The sequence below is a fragment of the Molothrus aeneus genome, unplaced genomic scaffold (assembly GCF_037042795.1).
Source record: "Molothrus aeneus isolate 106 unplaced genomic scaffold, BPBGC_Maene_1.0 scaffold_43, whole genome shotgun sequence".
Lineage (NCBI taxonomy): Eukaryota > Metazoa > Chordata > Aves > Passeriformes > Icteridae > Molothrus > Molothrus aeneus.
In genome coordinates, this window is record NW_027099100.1 from 1153883 (window position 1) to 1179402 (window position 25520).

General features: G+C 55.4%; 1 protein-coding gene across 4 annotated transcripts in view; it reads left to right on the forward strand.

The window, feature by feature from the left end:
- Window positions 1-25520, forward strand: part of SCRIB (scribble planar cell polarity protein) — a 141551-nt gene that overhangs the window by 93443 nt on the left and 22588 nt on the right. Inside the window, exons 27-33 of one of the 4 annotated variants that reach the window (XM_066571285.1) lie at window positions 223-279; window positions 4018-4074; window positions 4759-4842; window positions 15198-15266; window positions 21445-21486; window positions 22250-22381; window positions 24593-24706. In XM_066571285.1, coding sequence (XP_066427382.1) covers window positions 223-279; window positions 4018-4074; window positions 4759-4842; window positions 15198-15266; window positions 21445-21486; window positions 22250-22381; window positions 24593-24706 — 555 coding nt within the window. The remainder of the gene's footprint in view (window positions 1-222; window positions 280-4017; window positions 4075-4758; window positions 4843-15197; window positions 15267-21444; window positions 21487-22249; window positions 22382-24592; window positions 24707-25520) is intronic. The other 3 variants (XM_066571286.1, XM_066571287.1, XM_066571288.1) reach the window with 3 other exon arrangements.

The following is a 25520-nucleotide window of genomic DNA, read 5'->3' on the forward strand; positions in this document are numbered from 1 at the left end:
TGGGTGTGGGCTGAGCTGGGAGCAGAGTGGGAGCACTTTCTGGAAGTCTCTGGTGTCTCCCGTGGTGCATGGAGCCTGCAGAGTGCTGTGGGCATGGCCTGGGATCAGCAGGGCCCAGCATGAGGATCAGGAACACTCTAGGATGGGACTGTGACACCTTGGTGAGGTTCCAGGTTTGGAGAGAGCACAGGGTGAGGCGGCTCTAACTCTGCTCTCTCCTAGGAGATGGAAATGGTGAGAGAAGCCACTCAGTGGGAGAGAGAAGAGATGGAGAAAGTGGTGAGAGATCATTTGTGTAGCAGAATGTGTTTGTGGCAGTGGCTCTGCCGAGCCTGTGAGTCCCAGGAAGGTGTCATAGGTTATCTCTGCTCCACTGTAGTGCCATGGGGAGCTCCAGAGCTCTGCCCCATTGTCACTGCAGCTCTGGATCTCTGCCCCATTGACAGTGCCATGGCAGTTCTGGATCTCTGCCCCCATGGCAGTGCCATGGGGTGGAGCTCTGGACATTCCCTCTCTGTGGTTCACTGCTCTGTTGCCCTGGCTGCTCTTGGGCTGTGCTGCACCTCCCTGTGCACCTCTCTGGTCTCCCTGGTGATGTTCCTGTGGTATACACCAAAACCACCCTTGTAACTTGCTGGTGCCTCCTGGCCAAGCTGCAGCTTCCAGAAAAATGGCCAATGAGCTTGGAAGTCCCAAATTTAATCAGTCACCCTGTGACTGGCAGAGGTTTTGTCAGCAAAGATGAGAACACGCAGCTCTGAGCTGCTCTGAGTGAAGTGATGCTGTTGGTCAGACACAGCTTTGTGCTCCTCAGTTCACATGGCCGTTTCTCTGCTTTGCTGTGGGAGTTTTGTGTCTCTGTCTGCTGACTCAGCCTTGCACAGAAAGAGAATTTCACAGGAGAATTTCACAGGAATGGATCAGCAGACTCAAGCCTCTTGAGGACGTAGAGTTTCCTGTCATCCCTCTTAAAACAGTAATTTATCCAGTCAGAGTCACTGGAAGAAGAGGGAAATCTGAATTCTTCAGTGTTGTCAGTGGGGAATCTGCTCTCCTGGCAGAGGTGTGTGTACATTTGGAGGTGTTCTGTCAGGTTCCTGGTTCAGATGCACCTGAAGTTTCCCTGGGCTCTCTCTGCAGCTGCGGTTCCTGAGCTCGTTCGCATTTGCTGCCCCCCGAGAGCAGAGTGAGGGTGGCAGTTGTGGGTGGAAGGGGAATGGCCTCACAGAATGATCCCCAGCCTGATCCAGCTGAAGGTGTCCCTCATTGCAGGGGCTGGACAGGATGGCCCTGGAAGGTCTCTTCCCACCCAAACCACCCTGACTAATTTGGGTAGCAGGGACCTCACCCAGGGAAAGGCAGTTCAGATCAGACTTAGGTTTTTCCTGTAAAATGTCTCATTCCTTGCCTGGGAAGGAGCTCAGTGTGGTTTGATGTGGTTTCAGCAAACTTGATTTCATTGTTTTTCTGTCTGAGCAAAGGATATTCCAGCCAGTTTTAATGTGGGCAGTATATGGATTTGAATATGGAGATGTGGATTGAAATGCGTTCAGGAGAGCTCAGGTGCTGTGGGTCAGTATCAGCATTCCTAACACCTGTGAATATAGCAGGTGTGGCCCCAAATTCTGCTGCTGGGGCTGAGCAGGTGCCATTTGTTCAGGCTCAGGTAGAGAAAGATTTTGCCAAAATTTATACTGAGATTATTTAAAAATACTTTGGTAAAAAAAAAACCAAAAAAAAAAACAAAACAGAGAAACATTTATGATTGGTGAAATAGCCTTGGCCATATCTCATTTTTAAAAAGCTGATGTATTTTGGTGCCCCTTCCCTTGGTGTGCCAGGAGGAGGCAGCAATGGATTCTCCAGGCTCCCTGGACCTCCTGGGATCCTGAGGCCCCTGAGCAGAGACATGTTTTTCTGCTGGGCCTTTTAAACCTTGAATCTGGGATTATGTCTCTAAAACTGCTTGTGATGATTAAATTTGTCCCAGTGGTGGAGCCAGCACTCACCACTCCCAGTGGTGGCCATTGAAATACTGAAGGAAGTTCCTGACCCAGTGCCACATCCCTGGTAATTTCTGTCCCCATTTTTGGAACATTTTTCTTGCCCTTCAATGTTTCATGTTCATTCTTGCACAAGAGCAATGGAGGCCAAATGTGTCTCCAGCCCAGAGCAAGCTGTGAACTGAATAACTGGGAGGAATTATGCCTTTGTTCTACTCGTGGTGGAAGTTTTCAAACCCATTCACTGCTGACACCTCCTGCCTCCAATTCTCTGATAATCCAGTTTCTAGTAGAAGTGTCAGTGACTCTGAGTCTCTGTGGACTGATTCCTGCTGCTCCCTCCTGCCTCTGTGGCTGTAGTTATGTTTTAGTCTTAATCCAGATCTCCCCCAGCCATTGTCAGAGATGGATTTGGAGCAGCATCTGGAGCCACAAATTTGTGGGGATTTGGAGCCACAGCTCCATCTGGGCTGGCTGGTGCTCCTGTCACTCCTCAGAGTATGACCTCAGAGAAGAGCCACACACCACATTAGTGTCACCTGGAGCCCTCACCCTTCAGAGGACTCTTGGTCAAAACAAGCATAACCAGGTTCGGAATAAACTACCTTGAACATCCCTCAGTATCCTCTTGGGAGCTGTGATCCTCCAGAGCATTAGTGACTTCTCAGGCTGCTTATCCTTGCTTGGAGCTCGCAGGGTGCTGTGGAGCAGTGGGAATCTGTAGTGCATGGAATCTGTTAAAGAACAGGGCCCAGGTGCTCAGCAGAATTTTCAGCTGATCCCTCTGAGCTGCCTCCCATGGCTCAGGACTTCTGGACCATCTGGTTCCTGCTTGGGGAGAGCAGCTGGGAGGGCTCCAGGGACAAGAGGAGGACGCTGCTGTGCTGTCCCCAGGCCTGGCTCTGCCCAGAGCTGCCAGGTGACAAGTCACAGAAATATCAGTGCTTAGGACAACCCCCCCTAATGCCCCTGCAGCCTGGAGCAGCCCATGGCTGGGGCTTTTGGGATGAGTCACTGCTCACTCCCTGATGCCCCTGCAGTGCTGAGTGGCAGCTGGTGCTGAGCCAAGACCTTCCTGTCCCTTTGGATCATTGTGTCTGTGGTGCTGTGAGCCAGCAAGGCCTGTGCTCTCTGGATTTGCTTTTCCATTCCCTCCCAGCCTGTCCTGCCTGGGCTCCATCAAGGTGTCTCTTCCAGTGTGATGGTGTTCACAGGGGTTCCTGGATGAGGGAAGAGACGAGAATGTTGACTCCGTGTTTCAGAAGGCTTGATTTATTATTTTATTATATATATTACATTAAAACTACACTAAAAGAATAGAAGAAAAGGTTCTCAGCAGAAGACTAGCTAAGAATAGAACAGAGAAGAATGATGACAAAGGTTTGTGGCTCGGGCTCTCTGTCTGAGCCAGCTGACTGTGATTGGCCATTAATTAGAAACAGCCACATGAGACCGATCCCAGATGCACCTGTTGCATTCCACAGCAGCAGATAACCATGGTTTACATTTTGTTCCTGAGGCCTCTCAGCTTCTCAGGAGGAAAAATCCTAAAAAAAAAAGATTTTTCATAAAAGATGTCTGTGACATTCCAGCAGTGAGCAAACCCCTCCTCTCTCCCTTGGTGTGGATTTGCTTTTCCATTCCAGTGCTTTTCCATCAAGGTGTCTCTTGCAGCAGTGAGCAAATTCCTCCTCTCCCTTGGTGTGGTTATGCTTGGGGACACAGTAGCTCTCTCACTTCCCCAGGACTGTCCCTCAGAGGATCCTGGGGACACCTGCTCTCCCTCTCCCCTGTGGCACCCAGATGTTCTTGTTCTTGTCCTTTCCTCTGGCAGTAACAGCTCCCAGTTCCAGCTCCTCCCTACCCAGTGCCAGTGCTGGGTTCCTGCTGCCCCTCTCTTGGTGCTGGCACTGCCCCTGTGTCCCCTGAGCAGCCCTGCCCAGCTGTGTGACCTCTGTGCCTCTCTCTTCTCTCTGCTCTGGCCCTGTCTGTCTGTCTGTCTGTCCCACGGAAGGAGCGGATGCGTAGGGAGCGGGAGGCGGCCACGCAGCAGCTTGAGGAGGAAGCAGAGGTGAGCAGCACAGGGGAAGGGCTGAGAGGCCCAGGAAAGGGCTGCAGCTAGGCTGGAAGGCTGGGGAAGTCCCCAAAAAGAGTTTGTTCCCCAGAGTTTGTGTTCTCCACTCTCTCCCCTAAGAGAATGTGGCTTTGGGGATTAAGACATCAGAACTGAAGAAATGTGTAAAGGGATTGAGGAAAATGGGCTGGGTTAGAAACCTTGGCTCCTCTTTAGGGTTAGAAAGGCAATATGTGGGAAGCAGAATGGAACAAAGTTGTACAGTGAGTGTGAGTTAAGGCTGGAAAAAGGAGCTGTAGAGGAATTGCAGGTTTGCATTCTTACACGTGTCCAGGTCCATCATTCCTGGTGCTGTTGGAGCAAACAGGTGGGTGTGGCATGTTCCTGCTCCATCAGGAGGTGGAAGTGGGGCAGGAGGAGTGCAGGGATCTGAGCAGCAGTGGGTGCCCAGGGGTGCACAGGGACACATTCCCTGTGGGGTTTCTCGAGCCTGGCTCCTGCCACGAGTTCATGTGGTTGTGCTTTGAACAACTCCAGCTCTTTTTCCAGGTAATGGGAGCTCTGATGAGTTTGGAGATAAGACCTGGGTTATTACCGGGGTGGTTCCCTTTTCATTGCCCTTTCTCATTGATTTAGTTGACTTTGGGCCTGACCTGTTCCTGGTTTTTTCCCCCTCTCCAGAACGTCCCCAGCGAACCCCTGCGCCTGGACTACAGAACCCTGGCAGCGCTGCCCAGCAGTGGCCTGCAGAGAGGCAACCGTGCTGTGAGTGGGGGTCCTGGGGGGCTGTGGAGGGAGGGTTCCTGCAGGGGAGGCACTGAGGGGCTGTGGAGGTGTGATTCCCAACAGGGAGGGGCTGTGGAGGTGTGATTCCCAACAGGAGAGGAGCTATGGAGGTGTGATTCCCAACAGAGAGGGGCTGTGGCTGTGATTCCCAGCAGGAGAGGCACTGAGGGGCTGTGGAGGTGTGATTCCCAACAGGAGAGGCACTGAGGGGCTGTGATTCCCAACAGGAGAGGCACTGAGGGGCTGTGGAGATGGGGATCCCAACAGGGGAGGTCGTGGTCCCTCCATCACTGCCCTCCACCTGTGCCATGGTGTGGGAGGTTGTCACGATCCGTCCTTAGGAACGGGGTTCGTGATGGTTTGTGGATTTGATCTCAGGGTGCAGAAAGAACTGACACGGCACAGGGGATTTGCAGTGATAATCAAAACAAATGCACCTTTATTGAATGACCACAGCAAAATGCAATAGAGGGATTAAGGGGAAGAAAAAGATGGAGAAAGAGAGAAAAGAGAGAGAGAAAGAGGGGGATATGGCTACCAAACGTAGAGACAAAGTCCTTTGGTCCAGTCCAGTCCAGGATCCGCCTGTTACAGCAGGGAGATCTCAAAATCTCTAGCTAACTCAGAGGTTTTTATTATGATAATTCTGTTGGAAATTGTGGGGGGGGGGAAACAGATACAATAAGGAATAGATGTAACAGGTAGTCCGTGTTCTCAGCAGTAAACGAGAGCCATTGTGTTCTTGGTCCAGCGGTCACAACCTGCAGGCAAACATCTCGCTTTGGTCAGCTTGCCTCCCCCACACAGCTGCCCCGGGCTGGGGGGTTCAGTCCCAGTCCTTGGGAGGAGCAGAGGGGCCTTTTCACATGGGGGTTTCATGTCTCAGTCCTTGATGGAGCAGAGGGGCCTTTTCACATGGGGGTTTCGTGTCTCAGTCCTTGGGAGGAGCAGAGGGGCCTTTTCACATGGGGGTTCCATGTCTCAGTCCTTGATGGAGCAGAGGGGCCTTTTCACACGGGGGTTTCAGTCCCAGTCCTTGATGGAGGAGCAGAGGGGCCTTTTCACATGGGGGGTTCAGTCCCAGTCCTTGGGAGGAGCAGAGGGGCCTTTTCACATGGGGGTTTCAGTCCCAGTCCTTGGAAGGAGCAGAGGGGCCTTTTCACATGGGGGTTTCAGTCCCAGTCCTTGATGGAGGAGCAGAGGGGCCTTTTCACATGGGGGGTTCAGTCCCAGTCCTTGGGAGGAGCAGAGGGGCCTTTTCACATGGGGGTTTCAGTCCCAGTCCTTGGAAGGAGCAGAGGGGCCTTTTCACATGGGGGTTTCGTGTCTCAGTCCTTGATGGAGCAGAGGGGCCTTTTCACATGGGGGTTTCAGTCCCAGTCCTTGGAAGGAGCAGAGGGGCCTTTTCACATGGGGGTTTTGTGTCTCAGTCCTTGGGAGGAGCAGAGGGGCCTTTTCACACGGGGGTTTCATGTCTCAGCTCTTGGGAGGAGCAGAGGGGCCTTTTCACATGGGGGTTTCAGTCCCAGTCCTTGGGAGGAGCAGAGGGGCCTTTTCACACGGGGGTTTCGTGTCTCAGTCCTTGGGAGGAGCAGAGGGGCCTTTTCACATGGGGGTTTTGTGTCTCAGTCCTTGATGGAGCAGAGGGGCCTTTTCACATGGGGGTTTCGTGTCTCAGTCCTTGATGGAGAGGCTCCTCACATCTCAGTCTGTCTGTCACGGTGGTTGTAAAACAGGTGAGGGTCTGCTGTGGGGGGACCACCCAGAACTCAGGAGAAGCCCAGCCAGGCCGAGAGGTGGGACAGCTCCCAGGGCTGTTGTTGCAAACAGGGCACGGTGCCCCCTTCTTTGGGCTCAGTGTAGCATACAGCAAACAACACCTGTGAAAACAATGGCTTAGCAATGCTCTCAGGTCTCAGGCACATGACTTTCTCCTTTGGAGCCAGAGATTTAAGACAGGGGGGGTCTTCTCTTCAGTGGTCCCCCAATGACGATGGTGAGGCAGATGAGGGAAAATTCAGACAGACTCTCACAGAGGTGACAGAGGAAAACTGGGCAGCAGAGCTGTGGGGGGCTCAGGCACTGAACCAGGAGCTGCAAAAGGAAGATGGGAATGAGAAAATGAGGAGAGCAAGAGGCAGGCAGCTCTGCCTTTTGGGAAGGGAAGTGGCACAGTTTGAGAAGCTGCAAAAAGCAGAGTTGGGAACAAGGCAGAAAGAACAGCCTGGGGGGAGAGAAGGGGATGTGGGTGAGGGAGTGCAGGGATTTGTTGTGGAAGGAAGAGGTTCCAGAGAGCTGCCAAAGAGGGAGAGAAAGATCCTTCCCCACACAGCGATGGCAGTGTTGTGTGCACAGCTCAGCTGTGAGTCCATTGTGGGATGGTGTTTAGGAAAGGGGAGGGATGAGGGTGCTGAAACTGAAAGTATTGAACACAGAAAAGGTTTGAGGCCAGGTTGGGCAGTGCTTGGAGCCATCCATTCAGTGGAAGTGTCTACCCCTGGTGCTCTGATGGAAAGAGCATGGCAGGGGTGGGACTGGCTGCTCTCAGGGTCCCTTCCAACCCAAGCTGCACTGAGGTTCTGCTAAAGCCAAGCTTCCCCCAGGCCTGCAGAGGGGAGGTGGCTGTGGTTGTGTGTCATGGCTGAGCCCTGTGGCTCCTGTATCCTGCTGTGATTGTGACTCCTGCCCTGGGCATTCCTGTCCTGGGCCCTGCCTGGCAGTCCCTCACTGGTAGTGGCCATGAGAAATTCCAGATTTCTCTTCCAAATTCCAGAACAAACTTCACACATAACAGGCCTACTTCTCTCCTGTGTTGTTTGAAATCTCACCTCCCCATCTTTTCTTTCTTTTCTGTCCTGCATCACACCCATTCTGCTGGGTTTCTGCCTCCTCCTTCACACATCCTCAGTCTTCCTCCTTTCCCCCTGTTGCAGCAAGATCTCCCTTTGCTGTCATCACCCCATTCTGCATTCCATTCCAGTGTTTCAGGATCATCTTTTACCCTTCATGTCTCCATCTCCTTCCATGCAGACAGCTCTCCTCTCCTGTTCTCTTCCCTCTGTTACTCCAGGCCTCGCTCCAGTGGCAGCTCTTCTCTGGCTCCAGCTCTGCCTCCTTTTCTTCCCACCCTTCCCACCTTTGGGTTTTTCCCTCTTGCTGTTCACACAGCAGAGCAGGATCAGGAAAAGGTTTATTTTTAGCACCCCTAAGTGTAACTCAGGAGCTGGAAGAGGGCAGAGTCAGCCCCAGGCAGCAGCTGGGTCCGTGCAGGACAGCTCAGGGTGGTGCAGAGCAGCTCTGGGGCTGTGCCAAAGGAAGGAAGGAAGAGGTCCCAGAGGGCTGCCAAGGAGGGAGAGAAAGATCCTTCCCCTCTGGAAGAGGGCAGAGTCAGCCCCAGGCAGCAGCTGGGTCCGTGCAGGACAGCTCAGGGTGGTGCAGAGCAGCTCTGGGGCTGTGCCTGACAGGGGGTCAGCCTGGGAACGTCAGGCACGGGAATGTGGGGCCGGGCTCGGGGCCATGGAGGCTTCTAAAAATGTCCCACTGCAGGGAGGGCCCCAGCCAAGGGGGCCTGTGTGGGTCCAGCTGTCACCAGCCCTGTCTTTGCTCTGGTTGGAAAAGGAAATCTGCCTGGGTCCTGGGGAAGGGAGGGGCTGGTGCTCCTTCAGGAGCTGCCCTGGCCTGTTAGGTGGCCACTGGGAGGCTCAGCCAGTGGAACAGCAGGCGGGTCAGTGGTGGCAGGGCAGGCAGGTCAGTGGTGGAAGGGCAGGCAGGTCAGTGGTGGTGGAGCAGGCAGGTCAGTGGTGGAAGGGCAGGCAGGTCAGTGGTGGCAGGGCAGGCAGGTCAGTGGTGGAAGGGCAGGCAGGTCAGTGGTGGTGGAAGGGCAGGCAGGTCAGTGGTGGTGGAGCAGGCGGGTCAGTGGTGGCAGGGCAGGCAGGTCAGTGGTGGAAGGGCAGGCAGGTCAGTGGTGGTGGAGCAGGCAGGTCAGTGGTGGAAGGGCAGGCAGGTCAGTGGTGGCAGGGCAGGCAGGTCAGTGGTGGCAGGGCAGGCAGGTCAGTGGTGGAAGGGCAGGCCGGTCAGTGGTGGTGGAGCAGGCAGGTCAGTGGTGGAAGGGCAGGCAGGTCAGTGGTGGTGGAGCAGGCAGGTCAGTGGTGGTGGAGCAGGCGGGTCAGTGGTGGAAGGGCAGGCAGGTCAGTGGTGGCAGGGCAGGCAGGTCAGTGGTGGCAGGGCAGGCAGGTCAGTGGTGGTGGAGCAGGCAGGTCAGTGGTGGCAGGGCAGGCAGGTCAGTGGTGGAAGGGCAGGCAGGTCAGTGGTGGAAGGGCAGGCAGGTCAGTGGTGGCAGGGCAGGCAGGTCAGTGGTGGTGGAGCAGGCAGGTCAGTGGTGGAAAGGCAGGCAGGTCAGTGGTGGTGGAAGGGCAGGCAGGTCAGTGGTGGAAGGGCAGGCAGGTCAGTGGTGGAAGGGCAGGCAGGTCAGTGGTGGTGGAAGGGCAGGCAGGTCAGTGGCAGACTGTCTGTCTCTGGCTCTCGGGAGTTTGCAGTTTATCGCAGCCCCAAGTTTTGTGAACAGTCTCTGTTTCGGCCCGCGCGTTCGAAGAATGAGCCGGAGTTCTTCAGTTCTCGGTCTCAGAGTTGTTTATTGTGTCTTATCTATAAAAATTTTTCTCCTGTCCAGCCGAGGTCCACTCAGCAGGACAGTCAGAGGCACTCTGCCTGCCCTGGGGCAGCGTTATCTCTTTATACCACAAACTGTGTATAACATGTTTACAATGGCTTCCCAATACCTCTCTCCTATGTTAGACAGAGAGCAGGCAGGTCAGCGGTGGCAGAGCAGGCAGGTCAGCGGCAGATTGTCTCTGGACAGCCTCCTCCAGGTGTCTGGTGTTCCTGCCCTGTCCCATTGTGGTTTTCTCCTCCTTCCTGTCTCCAGGCCAGTTCTCACCACCGGTGTTCTCCTCTGAGCAGTGGCTGGGTGTCTTTCACTGCTGCACAGCTCCCTGTGAGGGATCTGCAGGGAACTCTTCCTGTCCTTCCCATGCCACACAGGGATCTGCAGGGAGCTGTTCCTGTCCTTCCCATGCCACACAGGGATCTGCAGGGAACTCTTCCTGTCCTTCCCATGCCACACAGGGATCTGCAGGGAGCTGTTCCTGTCCTCCCTGTGCCACACAGGGATCTGCAGGGAACTCTTCCTGTCCTTCCCATGCCACACAGGGATCTGCAGGGAGCTGTTCCTGTCCTCCCTGTGCCACACAGGGATCTGCAGGGAGCTGTTCCTGTCCTTCCCATGCCACACAGGGATCTGCAGGGAGCTGTTCCTGTCCTTCCCATGCCACACAGGGATCTGCAGGGAGCTGTTCTTGCTGTGCAGCAGGAGGAGGTGCAGGTCCATCTGTCCCCTGTGGAACAGGAGGTGTTGATCTCTCCACTGACCACTGCAGCTATGGGTGGAGTTGGTCAGGAGGCTTCCCCCAGAACAGCCACCAGGGAAGGGAACAGTGGTTGTCTGTCTTGGATCCATGTGTGCTGCTGCATCTGGGGCTCTTTGTGAGCAGGATTTAACAAAGGCTGACAAGATGCCCTTTCTCTTTGTCCACTCTTACAAGCCAAACTGAAAATTCCCATTGGAAGCAGCATGGGAATGCTTGTTTGGGGGGTGCTCTTTGGCCATGCAGGGCACTGCAGCCTCTGGAGAGAAGCTGTGGCTGCTCCTGGATCCCTGGAAGTGTCCAAGGCCAGCTTGGATGGGGCTTGGAGCAGCCGCCCATGGCAGGTGGAACAATCTGAGCTTTCAGGTTCCTTCCCACCCAAACCATCCTGGGATTCTGTGACTCTGACATTTCCCTGACAGAAGTCAAAGAGCTGCTGCAGTCTCTGCCTTCTGCATTGAACAGGAATGAGAGCCAGACCCCTGAGGGACTGATCACAGCAAAACCATCAAAGTCCAGTTTTGCTTTCTGGGCTGGGAGAGATGGAGAAGACTTGGCGTGTCTCAATAGCGGGTCACCATGATTAGTTAATTAGCAACCTGTGCCTTCTGTTCTGAATCTTTCTCTTCAGTTTCTTGCTATTGATTCCTTTTTTTCACTTGTTCATGGATTTAAGACTGGATTTCTTTCAGTGCCAGGGAGGATGCAGGGTAGCACGTGTCTGTTCTGTCTGCAAGCTGGGAAAGCTCGCTGCATTGCCCAAATTCTTGCTCACCCAAAATAGAAATCGTGGCTTGTCTGACAGGAATAGCCCCAGTGAGGCTGGGGAGTGAGGAATCCCTCACCAGGACGTGCTGCAGCAGGAGCTGGAGCTTCCAGGGGGACAGGAATAGCCCTGGAGAGGCTGGGGAGTGAGGAATCCCTCACAGGATGTGCTGCAGCAGGAGCTGGAGCTTCCAGGGAGACACAGACCCAGCCCAGGTCCAGCTGGGCCCAAGAACAAAGCAGGGACTGAGGCTCCCACTGACCATCAGGCATGGTGGCACTCTGGGGAAAAGAAGCTAAAAGTTGGGTTTTACACTGAAAAATCACACCCAGCAGAATGACCCAGGGTAGCACAGGCTTCACTGGTGAGGAAACACGATATGAGCCAGGGCTCTGCCAGCCACAGAGGTTGGGCTGGGGGTTAGGGCAGGGCCTCTGAAATTCCTGAGCCTCCCAGCTGCCATTGTAGTCAACAGCCCACCCCTGAGAGCTATTTTGGTGACCACTGCCATGACACAGGAGCTGAAGAATTTGCTGTGAGCAGGAGAGGTCTTTGTGCTCCCTGGAGGCACTTGGATGGAAGCTTTGGGCTCTGCTCTCTGGCTGTCCCTGCTCCCCTGAGGAAGGCTCTGGCTGGGGTAACAAACTCTTTTCTGAGGCATTGAGGGGAAGGGCCAGGGCTTCACTGGGGCTGTAGGAATTGAGCCCAGACAGAGCTGGGGCTGCCTCAGTCCTGCCATCAGCAAGAGCCACCCAGAGGGGCTGTGCTCACTGAGCTCTGGTGTTTGCGGGGTGCTGTGAGCACTGGGACCCTCACAGCGTGTTCACCTGGGCAGCTGTGGTGTGACTCGGTGGCAGCACTGGGGTGGCAGCAGAGGCTGGGCCGTGGGTGGTGGGGCTCAGTGAAGTGGGGGTTGAGCTGGAGGATCTCCAGAGGTGCCTCCCTGCCCCAGCAGTTCTGTGTTCTGTGTGCTGAGGTGAGGAGGGGGAGCACGTGCTTGTACGGGTGCTGGAGGTGGGTCTGGCTGGCAGCAGCTGCAGGGAGGTGTGTGAGTGGGAGCAGGGCAGCCCCCTGGGCTGTGTGTGCACAGCAGGCTCCTCTCCCAGGAGTGACACTGAGGGTCACAGGTTGGTGGCAGAGCAGGAGAGAGGGTCGGGATGCCGTGCGGGCGTTAGCACTGGAATTCTCTCCCCTGTCCTTCAGCTGCTGTTCTGTTTTCTCTCTCCTCCTCTTTACTGTGTTCTCCTTATTTCTCTGTGACCCTTGTGTTTCCTCTCAGCCTGTTGAGTGCTCTAAGCCCAGCTGCAGCATGGAGGGTGACTGCGCCGTGCTGTCCCCACGGGGGTGGCACGGCCAGGCAGCGTCCCCGGAGCCAGCAGCAGGCACAGCCAGGCCCCCCCGGCTCCCCACGCCTCCCCTGCAGCCCCAGGCAGACCAGCAGGACCCCGAGGGCTGCCCCTTGTCCCAGGAGCAGCTGCCAGAGACGCCAGAGTGTCTGATCGACTCGCAGCCCATCCCCTTCAGTGAGAACCCCTTTGTGGTGGCCAACCGCAGGGGCAAGGCTGGCCTGGGGGGGCCTCCCCTGGGCTATGGCAGGGGGGGCGTGCTGAAGACCAGCCTGTACTCCAAGGCAAGCAGCGTGTGGTGTGTGGCATGCACTGACACAGCCTGGCCACTGCTCCCTACTAAACCCTGGCACCGGGCAGCACGGCGCCCGAGGGCCGGTCCCTGCCCTGTGTGCCCCCTCCCTGTGCCACCTGAGGGGTCCCCAGGGTCACCAGGCCGTCCCCCAGCCACTAACACACACCCTGGTGGTGGGGGTGTGGGGACAGGATGGCATCTGTGACCTCCCTGCTGTCCCCTGGGCTCTGGCTGGGAGCTGTGGTGTCCCTGCCTGCTCGGCTGGCAGCAAGGAGCTGGCAGCACTGGTGGGGATCAGTGCTGGTGCCACGCTTCTGTCCCTGGGCACAGCCCTCCTCTGCACTGTGGAAACATCTGGAAAACATCTGTAAAACACTGGTGGGGATCAGAGCTGCTGCCACACCTCTGTCCCTGAGCCTGAGCACTGCCCTTCCTAGAAAGGAGAGAATCTGGAAACCACAGTAGATCCACAGCCCAGGAGCTGCTCCTCCCAAGTGACACCACTCAGTAGCTCAAGACTTGGGAATTCCAGGGGATAACTTTGCTTTCTGTTCTGAGAAATCTGTATTTGACATTCCTGCTGTTGCACAGGGAACCCGTGGTGGAGCAGGGACTGGACCCAAAGATACCATCTTCCAGATGAGCACCACATTGCCTCTCTCCTTCTTCCTTTTTAAGCTTTTTGGGAGGTCTGAAAATCAAAGCAGCCCCACATAAACAGCCCCATACACAGCAGATCAACAAACCCAATCCTCAGCTCTAGTGATCTTGGAGGTGGTTTAGTTCCTTGTAGGAATTTCTCAGGTGTGTAGCCAGGTGAGCTCAGAGCAAGGTATCTGGAATCTCTGCTACAGTATAAACTTCAGGTCACTTCAGGCTTGGTGTGTCAAAATACTGACTTGATGGAGCTGGCCATGTGCATGGTATTAGTGACTGGGAGCTGTATGTTTGCCTGAATAGATCCCTAAATCCCAAGTGACCTGCCTCTACCTTAAGGCATTAGAAATCCTTGTGAAAGGTGCTCCTGGTGCTGCAGTGGGAGTGCAGGTGGTTCTGGGATGCTGCTCTCTGCAGTGCAGGTGGTTCTGGGATGCTGCTCTCTGCAGTGCAGGTGGTTCCTGGGATGCTGCTCTCTGCAGTGCAGGTGGTTCTGGGATGCTGCTCTCTGCAGTGCAGGTGGTTCCTGGGATGCTGCTCTCTGCAGTGCAGGTGGTTCCTGGGATGCTGCTCTCTGCAGTGCAGGTGGTTCCTGGGATGCTGCTCTCTGCAGTGCAGGTGGTTCCTGGGATGCTGCTCTCTGCAGTGCAGGTGGTTCCTGGGATGCTGCTCTCTGCAGTGCAGGTGGTTCCTGGGATGCTGCTCTCTGCAGTGCAGGTGGTTCTGGGATGCTGCTCTCTGCAGTGCAGGTGGTTCTGGGATGCTGCTCTCTGCAGTGCAGGTGGTTCTGGGATGCTGCTCTCTGCAGTGCAGGTGGTTCCTGGGATGCTGCTCTCTGTTCAGCTGCTGGCAGCTGAGCCTCAGTGCCAGAGGTTGCTCTGGGAGCCAGGAGAGCCTTATCTCCCTCCAGCCAGGAGGGCCCTGTCTCCTGCAGCCAGGAATGGCTTTCTTTGCTCAGTGTCTATGCCCAGGAGTGTGACCCTGCCTGTGAGGGCTGGGGGAGTCAGGGAGGAGGATTCCTGGTAACCTGATCCAGCTGGGATGTGATCCCGGTGTTTAACCTCATTCCCTGGCTGCTCCTGACGCTTTTTGGCATGTGCCAGCTGCTGCTGGGCCCTGCTAACCTTGCTCCCTTGTGAAAAACGCCAATCGCTTGTTTTTAAAATTTTAAAAGCTTAATAGTAATAAAATGGTTATAAAAATAGTAATATAATTAGAGTAATAATAATTTGGATAATTTGAATTAGGACAATATGGGAAATAGAGACAAAGAGTTACAGACTTCCGGGTACCTCTTTCTGGGCGAAATAAGCCTGAAAAAGGACCCATATTAACAGAGGATTAACCCTTAAAAGCAGCAGCCTGTTGCATATTCATACACCTCATCCATGATGCATAAATTCCATTCAAACACAGGATTCTGTCTGGGCAGTGTCAGCTTCTTCCTCTGAATCCTAACAGTGCCTTCGAGGCAGGAAGAAGTTTATTCTTCTGATAATAGGGCAATAAATTCTTTTTCTCTGAAAGATTCAGGTGTCCTGTGGCCGCTATCTCACTGCAAGTCCTTTCTTTAAAAACAAGTATCCTACATAGCACAGTTTCTATTTTAACAATCTTTATAACCTAAAACTATATTTAACACAGTACTTAAGAGAATTAATACAGCATTACTTTCTAACACAGCACATATAATATTCATTTGAATATTTGCGAAAGGCCAGTAATAAAATGCGCATTTTTCACATCTCTGGCAGTGCAGGGTGTCCCGTGGCCTTGGGCTGCACAGACCCCCTCCTGCTGTGCAGTAACACTGAGCTCTGTCCTGAGCTTTGTCTTCTCTCTTTCAGGCTCCCGTGGGCGAGTCTGGGACAGGAAATTCCAGGCGTGAATCTCCCTATTCTCCCAGTAATCCTCAGGTGAGACTGCCCCCAGGACAGGTGGTGTGGGAAGGGCAGGGGGGCACTTCCAGGGGTAAAGGACGGAGGCAGCTGAGGGCAATTTCCATCCTGGAGTGACCCTGTCAGGGTGGAGGGGATCCACCAGAGAGCAAGAGAGCAGCTCCCTCCTTCAGAGTGTCCCAGAGAGCCAGAAGGGTAATTAGCTGCTTTAAATGAGCTCTGAGGGGCAGCTTAATTGCAGGGTGATGAGGAGGGGCTACAACATGTAGTTGTGAGTTTTTTGGGAATGGTCTTTTTGGACCAGTACCTTGCACAGAGATTGTTTAATTCTGGCAACTGGTGTGTGGTAAGAAATGGAGGAGTTGGGATTTGGGTCTGTAAACCGGGGCTGCCCAGGCCTGCAGAGGATGCCTGGTTCTCTCTGTGGGCCCGGTGTGGTAAGAAATGGAGGAGTCAGGGTTTGGGTCTGTAAACCAGGGCTGCCCAGCCTGCAGAGGATGCCCTGTGTGAGCCTGGTGTGGTAGGAAATGGAGGAGTCAGGGTTTGTTTGGGTCTGTAAACCGGGGCTGCCCAGCCTGCAGGGGATGCCTGGCTCTCTGTGTGAGCCTGGTGTGGTAGGAAATGGAGGAGTCAGGGTTTGGGTCTGTAAACCGGGGCTGCCCAGGCTGCAGAGGATGCCCTGTGTGGGCCTGGTGTGGTAGGAAATGGAGGGTTTGGGGTTTGGGTCTGTAAACCAGGGCTGCCCAGCCTGCAGAGGATGCCTGGCTCTCTGTGTGAGCCTGGTGTGGTAGGAAATGGAGGGTTTGGGGTTTGGGTCTGTAAACCAGGGCTGCCCAGGCTGCAGAGGATGCCCTGTGTGAGCCTGGTGTGGTAGGAAATGGAGGGTTTGGGGTTTGGGTCTGTAAACCAGGGCTGCCCAGCCTGCAGAGGATGCCTGGCTCTCTGTGTGGGCCTGGAGAGCTGCTGGGCAGGAGGTGGAGGGATCCTGCTTCAGCCACTTGTGGGTGACCCTGCCCTCAGGATCCTGCTGCAGCTCCTTGCCAGAGGCTTGCCCTCTGCAATGGGAAGTATCTTTGCTTTTGTAATTTCTTGTAGTTATGATATTTTTTGAAAAATCCTTTTTTTAGGATTTTTCTTTTTGAGAAGCTGAGAGGCTTCAGGAATAAAATGTAAACAATCATTATTTGTTGTTGTGGAATGTAACAAGTAGATCTGTTATTGGTTTTATGTAGTTGTTTTTAATTAATAGTCAATCACATTCAGCTGGCTCGGAGTCTTTGTCTGAGCCACAAGTTTTTGTTATTCTTTTTTTATTATTATTTTTAGTTAGTTTTTTGATGATTTTTTTTGTATAGTTTTAGTATAATATATATTATAAAATAATAAATTTAACTTTTTGAAACATAGAGTTATATTTTTGGGGTTTTTTTTATTTTTAGACTTCTGTGGACACTGTCACAACTTCTGATGATTCTTTGCTTATAAACATTACCTTTTATCCCTTGATATTCATACTCCTTATTTATCTCTGAACGTTGCAATATCTGAGTCTTTGATCCCCCTGTTCATCCCACAGCAGGAGGTGTCACAGCTCAGTTGAGCCTTTTGAAGTTAAATGAACTTAAAGAGTTTTTTACATTTTTCTTTTACAGTCGTTGTCCATTGCTGGATTTTATACCGGGGGCTGGAGTGAATTGCCAGTTGTTCTTTGTTCTCTGTCCTTGGTCATTTTGGGTCTCTTGGTTCCTTTTGGAGTCCAGCTGTTCTCCAGCTGCTCTCCCCCCAGCTGTGGCACTTCCCTGCTCCTCAGGGAACCATTTCAGCTCTTGGGGCTGGGCAGGAGCTCTGGAGGGGGACAGAGCTCTGGGGGTGAGGTGGCTGCTGGGACAGGCTGAGGAGAAGGGTCAGGAGCTGCCGCAGGAGCAGCACTTGAGTCCAGCCTCTGTTCCTTCTCAGCCCGTCCCAATCTCCCTCAGTTTTGGATCATTTAGAATTGAGTGTTCATCAGGAACCCAGCACGACTGGAAGGTGCTGTCACAGCTGAACTATTCCAATGCACTTTGTTCCAGCTGTTGACGTTTCTGACAGCAGCTGTGGTTTTTGTAAGTTTTCCTTTTATCACAAGTGCCAATTCTCTTTGTTTCTTTGAGATAGTTTTCACAGACTCCCAGGATGGTTTTGTGGGAAGGGATCTTCAAGACAATTTCATTCCAGCCCCCTGCTATGGGCAGGGACACTTCCCACTGTCCCAAGGTGCTCCAAGCCCTGTCCAGCCTGGCCTTGGACACTTCCAGGCATCCAGGGGCAGCCACAGCTTCTCTGGACACCCTGTGCCACGGCTGCCCACCCTTGAAGGAAATAATTTCTTCCCAAAATCTCATCTAACCCTGCCTCTGTCAGTGGGAAACCATTCCCCCTTGTCCTGTCCCTCCAGGCCCTTGCCCAAGGTCCCTCCACAGCTCTCCTGGAGCCCTTTAGGGCAGTAGAAGGGGCTCTAAGGTCTCCTCCCTGCAGCCTTCTCTTCTCCAGGCTGAGCAGTCTCAGATCTCTCCTGTTTTAGGGATTCAGGAGTCTTGACTTCCAAGGGATTCAGGAGTCTTGACTTTCCGGATGTTGCTCCAGAGCAGAAGTTCCGAGGAATTTTGTCTCTTACTCTCTGTCTCCGTCTATTTTTTAATGTTAATTCTTTGGTTTCAACATCTTGTAGTCCAGCCAGAATCGACTGACTGATTTCAGAGAATTCCTTGAGGGAAATGGAATCCTTTGTCCCAAGTAGGCATTGTAAGGGTTGAGTAGGCACTGTGAGGGTCGAGTAGGCATTGTAAGGGTTGAGTAGGCACTGTGAGGGTCGTGCCTGCCCTGAGCTCTGCACGGGGCTGGGGGAGGCAGGAGGTGTCTGTGCTGGGTCTGTGGATGCCAGGCAGGGCAGGGGGCTCCCCTCGGGCTCCTCTCCCCTGGCAAACCCAGTCTCTCCTTTTCTCTCTCCCCTGGCAAACCCAGTCTCTCCTTTTCTCTCCCCTTCTCTCCGTGCTGCTGCCCCCTCCCCACAGGTGCCCACAGCCCCCCGGGCCCCTCACCTGGCCGGCAGGGAGACACGCTTTGTAAGTGCTGCTCGAGGTGTGCAGGGCTTTGTAAGTGCTGCTCAAGGTGTGCAGGGCTTTGTAAGTGCTGCTCGTGGTTTAGAGCTCTCTGTAAGTGCTGCTCGAGGTGTGCAGGGCTTTGTAAGTGCTGCTCAAGGTGTGCAGGGCTTTGTAAGTGCTGCTCGAGGTGTGCAGGGCTTTGTAAGTGCTGCTCGTGGTTTAGAGCTCTCTGTAAGTGCTGCTCATGGTGTGCAGGGCTTTGTAAGTGCTGCTCATGGTGTGTAGGGCTTTGTAAATGCTGCTCATGGTGTGCAGGGCTTTGTAAATGCTGCTCATGGTGTTCAGGGCTTTGTAAATGCTGCTCATGGTTTACAGCGCTGTATAAGGGCTGCTCGTGGTGTTCAGGGCTTTGTAAGTGCTGCTCGAGGTGTGCAGGGCTTTGTAAGTGCTGCTCATGGTTTACGGTGCTGTGTAAGTGCTGCTCGTGGTGTGGAACATGCGCTCTGCCTGGTGTGCGCCTGCCCACTGCTGCACTGCACTGCTGCTGCACTGCACTGCTGCTGCACTGCCCATTGCTGCTGCACTGCACGGCTGCTGCTGCACTGCACGGCTGCTGCTGCACTGCACTGCACTGCTGCACTGCCCAGCTGCTGCTGCACTGCACGGCTGCTGCTGCACTGCACAGCTGCTACTGCACTGCACTGCACTGCTGCACTGCCCAGCTGCTGCTGCACTGCACGGCTGCTGCTGCACTGCACGGCTGCTGCTGCACTGCACAGCTGCTACTGCACTGCACTGCACTGCTGCACTGCCCAGCTGCTGCTGCACTGCACGGCTGCTGCTGCACTGCCCAGCTCCTGCACTGCCCTGCGCCAGCCCCATGGCCCACGGGGGCACACGGGGGCCTGGCATCCCAACGGGGACCCAGCATCCCCATGGGGACCAAATATCCCCACAGGATCCTGGCATCCCCACGGGGACCCTACAGAGACCCAACATCCCCACAAGGACCCGGCATCTCCTCGGGGACTCAACATCCCCACGGGGACCTGGCATCCCCTTGGGGGCTCAGCATCCCCTGGGTTTCCCCGGGGAGCAGCACCCCGGTGTCACCCGAGGCTCAAGGGGCTGCTCCCTGTCAGCTGCTGCTGTGGTGGCACCGCCAGTGCTTGGGCAGGAGCTGGGGGGGACGGCTTTGCTCGGGCTGGGGCAGGTGTGCAGGGTGGGCATGTGCCCAGGGAATGTTCCCAGGGGGTGTGCCAGGGACCAGGAGCAGGGGATGTGCCCAGGGAGTGTGCCCAGGGACCAGGAGCAGGGGATGTGCCCAGGGAGTGTGCCATGGACCAGGGGATGTGCCCAGGGGGTGTGCCAGGGACCAGGAGCAGGGAATGTGCCCAGGGGATGTGCCATGGACCAGGAGCAGGGGATGTGTCATGGGGATGTGCCAGGGACCAGGAGCAGGGAATGTGCCCAGGGGATGTGCCAGGGACCAGGAGCAGGGGATGTGCCCAGGGGATGTGCCAGGGACCAGGAGCAGGGGATGTGTCATGGGGATGTGCCATGGACCAGGAGCAGGGGATGTGTCATGGGGATGTGCCAGGGACCAGGAGCAGGGGATGTGCCCAGGGGATGTGCCAGGGACCAGGAGCAGGGGATGTGTCATGGGGATGTGCCAGGGACCAGGAGCAGGGAATGTGCCCAGGGAGTGTGCCATGGACCAGGGGATGTGCCCAGGGGGTGTGCCAGGGACCAGGAGCAGGGGATGTGTCATGGGGATGTGCCAGGGACCAGGAGCAGGGGATGTGTCATGGGGATGTGCCATGGACCAGGAGCAGGGGATGTGTCATGGGGATGTGCCATGGACCAGGAGCAGGGGATGTGCCCAGGGGATGTGCCAGGGACCAGGAGCAGGGGATGTGTCATGGGGATGTGCCAGGGACCAGGAGCAGGGGATGTGCCCAGGGGATGTGCCAGGGACCAGGAACAGGGGATGTGCCCAGGGAGTGTGCCATGGACCAGGGGATGTGCCCAGGGGGTGTGCCAGGGACCAGGAGCAGGGGATGTGTCATGGGGATGTGCCATGGACCAGGAGCAGGGGATGTGTCATGGGGATGTGCCATGGACCAGGAGCAGGGAATGTGCCCAGGGGATGTGCCAGGGACCAGGAGCAGGGGATGTGTCATGGGGATGTGCCATGGACCAGGAGCAGGGGATGTGTCATGGGGATGTGCCAGGGACCAGGAGCAGGGGATGTGCCCAGGGGATGTGCCAGGGACCAGGAGCAGGGGATGTGTCATGGGGATGTGCCAGGGACCAGGAGCAGGGAATGTGCCCAGGGGATGTGCCAGGGACCAGGAGCAGGGGATGTGCCCAGGGGGTGTGCCATGGACCAGGAGCAGGGGATGTGTCATGGGGATGTGCCATGGACCAGGAGCAGGGGATGTGTCATGGGGATGTGCCATGGACCAGGAGCAGGGGATGTGCCCAGGGGGTGTGCCCAGGGACCAGGAGCAGGGGTGTGAGCAGAGACACGAGCAGGGACTGCGACCATGGACCAGGAGCTGGAGATGTGTCCAGGGACCAGGACCAGGAGCAGGGCTGTGCCCAGGAGCAGGGGATGTGAGCAGGGAATGTGACCAGGAGCAGGGGATGTGTCCAGGAGCAGGGGATGTGAGCAGGGAATGTGACCAGGAGCAGGGCTGTGCCCAGGAGCAGGGGATGTGAGCAGGGAATGTGACCAGGAGCAGGGGATGTGACCAGGGACCAGGAGCAGGGGATGTGAGCAGGAGACAGGAGCAGGGGCTGTGACCATGAGCCAGGACCTGGAGATGTGTCCAGGGATCAGGAGCAGGGGCTGTGCCCAGGAGCAGGGGCTGTGCCCACAAGCCAGGGCTGTCCCAGAGCTGGGGTCAGAGTTTGGAGGTTTGCAGAGCTGTGAGGGTCTCCTCACACAGCACAGGGGCTGGGAGAGGCTCATGCAGGTGGGCTGTCCTCACCTGAAGAGGCAGGTGCTGGGGGTTCTGTGGGACCTGAGCTCCCCACACAGGCTGGGCAGTGGGGCAGGGGTAAACAAAGGCTTCCAGACTCCAGATTTACCTCTGTATTTCTGTTTGCAGGCTTCCATTAACTTCATAACATCGCAGGATGACAGTAAATCAGTGAGTACAGCTGCCATGAGACCTGACTGTGCTGCCCCTGTGCATCCCCCAGCACATGGAGCTTGTTCCTTCCTCCTCTTGGCTCCTATTCTGTCTCCTCCAGTCGTCCACCATGCCTCGAGTTTGTACAAATGCATCAGGTCTCAAATATGGTCCATCTGAACACCCAGCCTAGCTGTTTTTGCAGCTTTTATTGCTGTTTCCCCTTCTGCAGGTTTTGCTGGCTTACCCAGTTCCTGTGCCACTCTCGCCACTTGCAGGTGCTTTGCTCACTTTCACACAACATCCAGCAGTGATGGTGGCATCTAGGAGAGGTTTTAGCCTCTCACCTCTGCTCCAGTAACTGCATTTCTCATCAGACCCAGTCTGGTTCACTTCCATCCACAGCTTCTGCCAATTCCCATTCCTGGCTGATGTTTCCCTCTTTCCATCCCTGGTGCTCACATTTTCTGAGCTTGGTCACACATACCTTACCCTGCCAACCCTTGTAGCTGCTGCTGGTCTGGCAGGTGCTTCCTTTTGTCCTGGCCTTCCCTGCAGTCCAGTGGTGCTGTGTGACCCTTCCTTGGCTGAGTCTCCTTTGGTGTTGGCTCCAGGAGCTGGAGCAGGCAGCACGGCCGAGGACAGGAGTGGGGGTGCATGGATTTGCATGGGTTTGTTTATTCACCTGCATGGCAGACACCTCCCTGCCCTAACTGCTCGTTTCTCTTCTCTTTCTCCCCCCTTGTCCTCCTGTGCCCTGCCCACGCTGTCCTGGCACCAGCAGACCAAGCCTGGCGTCATCCAGCCGCTCTCCCGCGTGCGACCGAGCGCTGCTGTGGCACTCAGGGCCGAGGAGGGGGACAGCCCCAACCCCTTCCAGCAGCCCCAGCCCTGCTTCAGGACCCACAGCTCTGTAAGTGGCCAGGGACCCCTCCCCAGAGCCCTGTGTCTGCCCCGGGTGGCTGCAGAGCCGTGTCAGGGGGCAGGAACCCTCCTCAAGGTAGCTCTGCTTGGTGACCACGTGCTTGGTCACTCTGCTTGGTGACCACGTGCCTGGTCACTCTGCTTGGTGACCACGTGCCTGGTCACCCTGGTGTGGTGATCACATGTCCTGGTCACTCTGCTTGGTGACCACGTGCCTGGTCACTCTGCTTGGTGACCACATGTCCTGGTCACTCTGGTGTGGTGACCACGTGCCTGGTCACTCTGCTTGGTGACCACGTGCCTGGTCACCCTGGTGTGGTGATCACATGTCCTGGTCACTCTGCTTGGTGACCACGTGCCTGGTCACTCTGGTGTGGTGACCACATGTCCTGGTCACTCTGGTGTGGTGACCACGTGCCTGGTCACTCTGCTTGGTGACCACGTGCCTGGTCACCCTGGTGTGGTGATCACATGTCCTGGTCACTCTGCTTGGTGACCACGTGCCTGGTCACTCTGGTGTGGTGACCACATGTCCTGGTCACTCTGGTGTGGTGACCACATGTCCTGGTCACTCTGGTTTGGTGACCACATGTCCTGGTCACTCTGCTTGGTGACCACGTGCCTGGTCACTCTGGTGTGGTGACCACATGCCTGGTCACACTGGTGTGGTGATCACATGTCCTGGTCACTCTGCTTGGTGACCACGTGCCTGGTCACTCTGGTGTGGTGACCACATGTCCTGGTCACTCTGGTGTGGTGACCACATGTCCTGGTCACTCTGCTTGGTGACCACGTGCCTGGTCACTCTGGTGTGGTGACTACATGCCTGGTCACACTGGTGTGGTGATCACATGTCCTGCTTACCCTGGTTTGGTGACCACGTGTCCTGGTCACTCTGGTTTGGTCAGCATGTGCCTGGTCACTCTGGTGTGATCACCACGTGTCCTGGTCACCCTGGTGTGGTCACCATGTGTCCTGATTGGTTTTGAAAGGTTCATGTTCCTGGGGCTGTTTGTTGATAGGAGAGAAAAATTCAGGTGTTTTTGTCTTTGTCACGAGGCAAGACCTGTGTCCCTTCAGTATAAAAGGGGAAGGAATAGTGGAAGGTGTCTCTGCCCATGACTGGATGGGCTTTCAGTCCCTTGCCACACAAACCATGCTGGGTGAGATTCCGTGAATCCAGCCCTTCTGTCCCTGCTGGAGCTGGTGCAGTGGGATACCAGAGCAGAGACCTGATTGGCAGGCAAACAGCTGTACAGAACCCATGGAACTGGGCATGGTTCACATTTCACAGCTCTCCTGACCTCACTGTGCTGTCCTTTAGCATTGTTTAGCCCTAGTCCAGGACTAAGAAAAACCAGAACCAGAACTGGATTAGTGCAGCTGGAAGGATGAGCAGCTGGAGAGGATTTCCTTTCCAGGAGGAGGAGGAAGGTTGTGGTGACATTGCCCCCACCCCTTCCATTTCTGTGATGCTTGGAGCAGGTCCCCCCAGTGCTGCAGGAGGGCTCACAGGGAAGGTGGGTAAGGAAGGGACCAGCAAAGACAGTGACAGGCACTAGGAAAGTCCCAGATGCTCCCCAGTAAGTGGAATTCTGCAAAGGAAAATTTGAGATCAAAGGCAGATCTCCTCCCCATCACAGATCCCTGGATCAGATCCTGGAATCACAGGGTGCTTTGGGTTGGGAGAGACCTTAAAGACCTTCCGCTAGAGGGACTCTTGTTCAGCCCTAAATAGAAATCAATGTGTGGCTGTCCTGTTCTAGCCCAAAAAGCCCTGATTCAGGTAGGCACTGGCTGGTTGAATTGGGTGTAAATCCTCAAGGACTGGGACAGCAACGTGCCCTTGGCCAGAGGATCTGTCACAACATTCCCATCAGGTCAGTGAAGGTCTGTGCCACCAAAAGCACCATTCCTTCACTGTCCATGGAACAGAACAGGCTGTGACCCTCGTGCTGCTGGGTGCAGTGTGTTTGTGCAGTGCTCTGCTCCTGCTGCTCCTGCCCAGGGCTCAGCAGCAGAGGCTGAGATTGGCTTCCCAAGGCTCACAGATCCCTTACGTGTTCCCTGACCTATTCCTTCCCTATCCCCCTCACCAGGCTCTGCAGGCCAAGAGTCAGGCTGTGTTTCCCCCGTGTGGGTTTTCCCCCAACCTGTGCTCACCTTTGCCTCCTGTCTGTCTGTCTGTCTGTCCCCGTAGCCAAAGCCATCGCCGCCGTCGCCACCGTCCCCTGACGAGGTGCCCATCAATGTCAAGCAAGCCTACAAGACCTTTGCAGCAGTGCCCCTGTCCCAGCCCCTGCTGGGGACACAGGTAACCCAGCCCTGGTGGCACCAGCCCGGGGCTCAGCAGGCCAGGACGGGGGGTGTGTGCTCTCAGGGACAGCTGGGGACACAGCGAGGGCCTGGGGGAGCTGGAGGGGCTGGGGATGGGATGGTCCCCCTGGCAGGGCCCTGTGTGGGTGATGGGATGGTCCCCCTGGCAGGGTCCAGTGTGTGTCAGGTCCTGCTGGAGTGTGTGGATGGTGCAGATGTTCACCCTGGCAGGGTCCTGTGTTGGGGATGAGATGTTCATCCTGGCTTGGTGCTGTCTGTGTCAGGTCCTGCTGGAGTGTGTGGATGGTGCAGATGTTCACCCTGGCAGGGTCCTGTGTTGGTGATGCAGATGTTCACCCTGGCAGGGTCCTGTGTTGGTGATGCAGATGTTCACCCTGGCAGGGTCCTGTGTTGGTGAGGAGATGTTCATCCTGGCAGGATCCTGTGCTGGGGATGGGATGTTCACCCTGGCAGGGTCCTGTGTGGGTGATGCAGATGTTCACCCTGGCAGGATCCTGTGTTGGTGATGCAGATGTTCACCCTGGCAGGGCCCTGTGTGGATGATGCAGATGTTCACCCTGGCAGGATCCTGTGTTGGGGATAGTGCAGGTGTTCATCCTGGCAAGGTCTGTGTCAGGTCCTGGAAGCTCATGGAATCTCAAGCATTGTTGTTCTCCCTGTACATTGGGATACTGGTCTACAGCCATGCAAAGGAACTCTGAAATTCCAGACTCCAGGGCCAGGCTAAACCTGTGCTGAGACATTTTTGTATAGATTTTGATCTTCACTGGGATTCTTCCTTTTCCCTGCCA